The sequence below is a fragment of the Ipomoea nil genome, unplaced genomic scaffold (assembly GCF_001879475.1).
Source record: "Ipomoea nil cultivar Tokyo-kokei standard unplaced genomic scaffold, Asagao_1.1 scaffold1562, whole genome shotgun sequence".
Lineage (NCBI taxonomy): Eukaryota > Viridiplantae > Streptophyta > Magnoliopsida > Solanales > Convolvulaceae > Ipomoea > Ipomoea nil.
Window position 1 is genome coordinate 1,357,020 of NW_017617990.1, and position 6,230 is coordinate 1,363,249.

Consider the following 6,230-nt stretch of genomic DNA (forward strand, 5'->3'; position numbering starts at 1 on the left):
TACCAACAACTGAAGTGTAATATATGTAGTAAGAAATCAAATCAAATGTATAGTAATTAGAACATAGATGTCTATTTTTATGGCTGGCTTACTTACACATCCATTTGTCTCTAGAGGGGTAAGATTACCCATGAAGGTTCACAGTTCATTCAATACTACAAAGCAATAAGAAACTTTTGGCATCAGATTCTTACATCTTTGAATGCAAGTTCGAGCGTTCAGATCGCTGTTTCTGCAGTCTTTGTTTGAGTTGAAAGAGGGCGACATGTATTTCATCAAAATGAGGCATTGTTGCTTTCTTCGTGTCATCGATCCATTTCTGGACTTTACTGTATGGGCTTAGTATTCTGTCGCGATCCTTCTCTTCCACAATCTGATTTCAGATAAAAAGTTTCATTCGAGGCCACAATCACATAATAATATATATGTTCGAGTGAATAGTAGCAAAAATTATAAACTTCTCTACCTCAAGTTGCATAATTTCGCACACTAAGCTATCGTCTGCAATTGAAGGTTGAGAGCTTCCAAGCAGAAAACGCCCATTTCTCTGGAGCCAAAACGATTCGATCTTATCAAGGGAAGCCAACAGGAGCTTCTCAGCTTCAGCTGCAGCTTCCGGGTTCAATGGCAGGCCAAATGCAGTTGCGAGTGTGCTATTAAAAACATACCGAGCTGAACACAGAAATCAATTGGATAAAACAGCAAGTATCGAACCAGAGACACAATGGGATGGCGGGAGAGTGAAAACGAATGCAGTCTTGAAATAATCTTCGATTTCAAAAGGAAAAGCACCTGAGCCACGTCGTAAATTAGAGTGATGCCAATCTAGCACCGAGTCTATCTTTGCTCTTTTGAATAGATCAGACGGATACCTTCAAAGATAAAGCAGTAGACACCAAGAATTAGACTTTGAGTGCATAGACACAAACTCGAAGAAACAATTACAGGCATCAAAGTAATAGAAAATACATAAAAACTTCAAACATTATAATTGGGAATCAATTGCTAAAGCACAAAGCATAAACCATAAACTCACCAATGATCTGCAACTCCAGGAAAGGAACAAGCTAGATATTTGAGAATTGCATGACTGAAAAACATATAGCCATGTCAGCACAAGAAAGAGAAGAGATCATAAAAATTACTACAGCTTCCAAGTTTTCTTTAATCTGTCCATTTTCAGAAACTCCAATTCCCTTTTCAGTAGCAGATCTTAAAGAACATAACCACGGCCAATCATGAACATGTGATTACATATAAACTTGTTTGGTAAAATAGTTAGCCTATTAGCCAATTTTGGCTTGTTTGATCACTATTAGCTGTTTGACTTGGTTAAAAAACAGTATGAGTATTTGATTAATTAGCTTTTTGTAACAGCTTATTGCTCCAAAATACTAAAATTTAAAAAACTACTCAAAGCAACTTTTTGATCAACATTTTGATAAAGTCATTTTGTATATAATCAGCTATCAGCTGACGTCTAATTTACCAAACATCTTTCTACAATCAGCTAGCTAATGGTATCAACTGGTCAAACCCACTATCTCAATCAGCTAAAGCTATTTACCAAATACCCCAAAGTCAATTGCTTTTTGTAAATTACAAAATATACACTACCTCTCAAACAGTTTGAATCTTCCATCCACAATAGCAGGCACCTGTGTCATGGGGTTAATTTCTGGAACAAAACAGTGCAAAGAGAATTAAAGAAAGCATATAATGTTTTCAATTATCCACAACTTTCAGTAAGCAAATAAGTTGAAAAAGACAAACTTTTGAACTCAGGAGATTTGTGCTGGCCCTTAGCAAGCTGAAGTTGGACCTCCTCAAAGTCTATCCCATTTACCCTTCACGATATCAAAAATCAAGAAAATCTTTTTCAGCTTAAATTCATATAAGGAGTGCAAAAGGGAAACGTGGGTATTAACAAAATTGCAAATTTTATAAGGAAATCTTGAAATTTTAATCAATAGATGCAGAACTTTGGGTCTTGATTGCTTGAATGGGTAAGAGAGTTTTAAAAAGAAAAAGAAAAAACCTGCAGAAAATGAGGACTGCCCGAGAAGGTTGGGACATGCGATCAACATAAACTGTGAGCGTCATCCCTTTCCTACCCTCTGATTCTCACCGCCGGCGATAACGGAGATGAGGATTTGAAGGACTTCAAGCTCGGTGACTAAGGTAGAGCCGAAGAGAAGGGGAGTAGGCGAGTAGCCTCCCAAAGCATTCATTTGTGGGCCCCATTTACTCCCATATTATCGGTTTCCTTTTTTTTTTTTTTCAATTAATTACGTTTGGTGGGAAGGAATTAGGGGTGTTTTGGTTGACAGATTTAGTTCTAAGGAATGAATAATTGAATATCAAAGTGATGATAAATTATACCGTGCATCAGGGTGTACAATGCATTGTGCGTTCTGATCCAAAACGATATCGTTTTGTATTTTTTTGCTTGTCTGCGGTTAATTCTTAAAAAAAAATTCATATTTCGAATGTACAGAATTGTATAATAGAAAACACATAATTTTATACCTGAAAGCACATAATTTTTATAACTGAAAATCCCCATGTTTCGAATGTACAGAATTGTATAATAGAAAACACAAAATTTTATACTTAAAAACACAGAATTTTATAACTGAAAATCCTCATGTTTCGAATGTACAAAATTATATAATAGAATACACAGAAGATCACTAGACAATTATCAATTCCTTGTCTAACTTATATAAATTTAACTGATTAAGGATGATGTGGCTGCTCCCTAGCCAAATTAAAATATAAGATCATAACTTAATAATCTTAGGTAGTTGAATATGTTGTGACTATTCGTTAATTAACTAAGATTAAAAACTTAGGAGATTTCAGTAAATTAAAGATGCTATGACTATTCTTTAATGAACCAAAATCAAATTACATTGGCAATGAATACTTAATTTTTTTTTTTTCTAATTATACCAGATTATGATGGGAAATTTCAAATATACCCCTAGGAAAATTGGCTAAAGACAAAGTCTCACTGAAAACCAACTCCTTAGATAAAGTATCAACTTAAGGAGACTAGTGGCACAAGATGTTCTTAAGTCATGGCCATTAAGACTAGTATGCCTCCCTGATTAAAATACAATTAACGTATAACTGTCTAGGTATAATCCAAAAAACTGTAGGGTATAATCCAAAAACTGTAGGTTCACCTATGATTAAAGCTTAAATTGAATTGGTGAACTGAATTAACGGCTAAAACGTGCCTAAATTCATGCACTATTGCAACTAAAGTTTATGCATATGTCCAACTCAATAAAGAACTAATATAATTTCATCCCAAAGTATGTAATGCTAAAGGCATAATAAAATTGCATAATTTAAAAAACAGAATATTATGCGATGAACAAGTATGCATAAAATTAAACATTAAACTCATATACTCCAAATAAATTACATAACTTAAAATAATTTAAATATGAGATTAATTTCAAAATATAAAGCTTAATATTCAAAGCACTAATCTAAGCCCAAACCAAAAGAACCCAGCTTTGAATAATGAAATAATGAATAAATATTTTGAAAGAATTCAGATTGTAAGCCCATGACAAAATGACTTAATGCATAAAATCAAGCTTGTGAGAAATAAATTGAATTTACAAATTCAAACAATATCAAGCAAAAGAAGTATACGAGAAACCACGCAAAAATATGAGAAATGCCAAGGGCACCACGCGCGACGACACACGGAGAAATCTTCTTGTAATACCCCTAAATTTTAAGATATTTAAAGCCTATAAAATAAAGGCGAATCTAATATTTAAATCCCAAACAGAGCATAAACGAAACATAATAATCGGGGTGCTATGCCACATCTGAGCTAGAGAACTCAGATGCACAGGCTAAACTATCTTACAAAGCATAAACCATCATGAATATCCAAATGTAAATCAAGGCACGCAGGCCATCTCATCAAGGCTAGAACTATCTAAACTAAGTCCACGAATCCAACTAGCGCGCTCCGAAGCTACTCAATTGGTCCTGAAAAACATTCGGTGTAACAACCGTCAGCGAATAATGCTAGTAACACACTCCAACGCGTTAAGTACAATATAGGTAGATATAAGAAATCATTTTGAAACTGGAATACATATATACTTACGAGACACTATTTTAAATCCAAGATCAAGACTCAAGACACAACAACAGACTCAACAGTATAGAATAATCATAAAGACTAGCATGCGTTCTAAGAATACGATACAAGGCATAATCGACAAGTAAGCTCACAAATAGCAAATAGAGACAACAAGGGCATTCAAGGCAATCAAATAGCAAGTAAGCATCAAGTCACACGATCCATCTTCCAACCTTATACCAAGTTCCAACCTTGTAGCTCCCCTCCGTCCTTATATCAGTTCCAACCTATACCTCCAGGCCACCATTATATCGCCTCCCTTATTCCTCCGGGCACCTACATGGCCCCACCGACAAACCACCTTTCAACCCCCAACATATCAAGATAGCGTCGCATTGCCATTCGCATGATCCGCACCTCTAGTGCCAATATCAAGGGGTCAGCGCATATAGCCCTGACATGACACCGCAGCACTTATAACCTGACCCATGGTCAACGGCAAGCAAGTCAAAGGTGGGTTTGTGCCTTTAGCACAGTAACCGCTAGGCCTGTACCTTTAGTACAATGACCGGGCACAAGTGGTGCCAACCGCCAACAATTCATTTCTACCAATCACAATCTCATCATCATCATCATCATTAATCACACCGGCCATTGCGCAATGACCACGATACTCATCCCCACTCAATCAAGCAACACATAATCAATCAATAACAATCAAGACATAACAATAATGACACATACTACACATAAATTCCTAGAACGGTATTCAAAACATTAAACGAGACTCATACACGACAAACGGGACACAACGGGACACGGGGAAACATTAAAAGGGGAAAAACATCACGACGCACCAACAGGTTCCAGCGGGTAGGTGGAGGGTGGAGGACCACCTGCCAGCCACCCGCCAGCGGCCACCCACTATTCCAGCGAGTGGCCAGCGGGCAGACCACTGCCCGCCGGCTGCCCGCTGGAACAGAGTTCCCGAGTAGCGGGTAGGTGGCGGGTACCCGTGCTCCCACCTACCCCCCAGTGGTACTTAGGCAACTTTTCGGTCCCGGGGTTTCTCGTGGAACCCGAAGCCATGTCCAGACACATTTAAACACATAACGACAACACCACGAATTCAATTAACGAGATTAAATCAAGAATCGTACCAAATACGTTCTAACACGATTCGTAAACATGCCAAGACTCCACGTTAATCATATAACGGTTCAGGAACATCCGGAACCACAAGAACATCAAGAAATCTATATGCAAAGTTCTAAATACAAGTCCTAGGCTAGACTCAACACCCGATCATGCATAATTGTAACACCCCGAAAATTTTAAACTTTTGAAGCTTATATAATAAAGGTAAATGCTCATAAATCCCAAAACAAACATAAGAGTACGGGGTGCTATGCCACACCTGAGCTAGAGAACCCAGGTGCATAGGCTTACTTCTAGAATCCTCAAATAGTATCAATACATAAACATGGCACGCAGGCCGAAAGGGAAACTATCTACTCTATGCTCCGAATCTCTAGCGCGCTCCAGTGTCTAATCATCTGTGCCTGAAAGCCAAATATATCTGTTCAGCGAGAGATGCTGGTAACCAACTCCAACGCGTTGAAATACAATACATATAGGCATATATATAGATATAAGAAAGCCATTTCGAAGCATGAAGATATATCCTAAGAGACTCTAGTTTTTAAAACAGGGAATAGACTCGACAGATAGGGATAAGCACAGTCAACAGTCATACAATTCACAAGCATAGGGAACAGACTCGACAGATAGAGATAAGCACAGCCAATAGTCATAACCAAGCATATACGGTTTACTAGCATGTATCCTATGGTCACGCTTTCATGACATTCGTAACATCCAACCATCCATATCTCATCACATAGCACACTTTGATGGCGCCACAGGACCAATCGCATGACCATACATGAGGGTCAGTGCATATAGCTCTGACACGGCCCCGCATCACCCTGCCCCGTATCGCAACACGGAGGGGTCGATCGCAACCGACCGATGAACTGCAGCTCATCATAATGTTTGATCGCAACCAAACAGTGGACCGCAGCCCAAGAGTAGTCATCTGACCGCAGCCAGG

At 38.1% G+C, this 6,230-nt stretch overlaps 1 protein-coding gene across 1 annotated transcript; it reads right to left on the minus strand.

Moving 5' to 3' along the window:
* On the minus strand, window positions 1-2,225 carry LOC109189623 (glutathione S-transferase T1-like). The gene is made up of 7 exons (XM_019340235.1): window positions 2,039-2,225; window positions 1,774-1,847; window positions 1,618-1,678; window positions 1,037-1,090; window positions 793-872; window positions 467-672; window positions 1-373 (listed from the first exon to the last, which is right to left on the minus strand). Exons 1-7 carry the CDS (start codon window positions 2,101-2,103, stop codon window positions 191-193), a joined length of 723 nt encoding a protein of 240 aa, XP_019195780.1. The 5' UTR covers window positions 2,104-2,225; the 3' UTR covers window positions 1-190.
* Between the last annotated feature and the right edge of the window lie 4,005 nt (window positions 2,226-6,230).

Bases quoted from the DNA above. Each gene is read 5' to 3' on its own strand.
- LOC109189623 (XM_019340235.1), bottom strand. From the start codon at position 2,103: ATGACGCTCACAGTTTATGTTGATCGCATGTCCCAACCTTCTCGGGCA. The intron at 873-1,036 runs GTGAGTTTATGG...TTATCTTTGAAG, and splicing joins CCTGGAGTTGCAGATCATTG to GTATCCGTCTGATCTATTCA. The intron at 374-466 runs GTAGAGAAGTTT...ATCTGAAATCAG, and splicing joins GCGAAATTATGCAACTTGAG to ATTGTGGAAGAGAAGGATCG.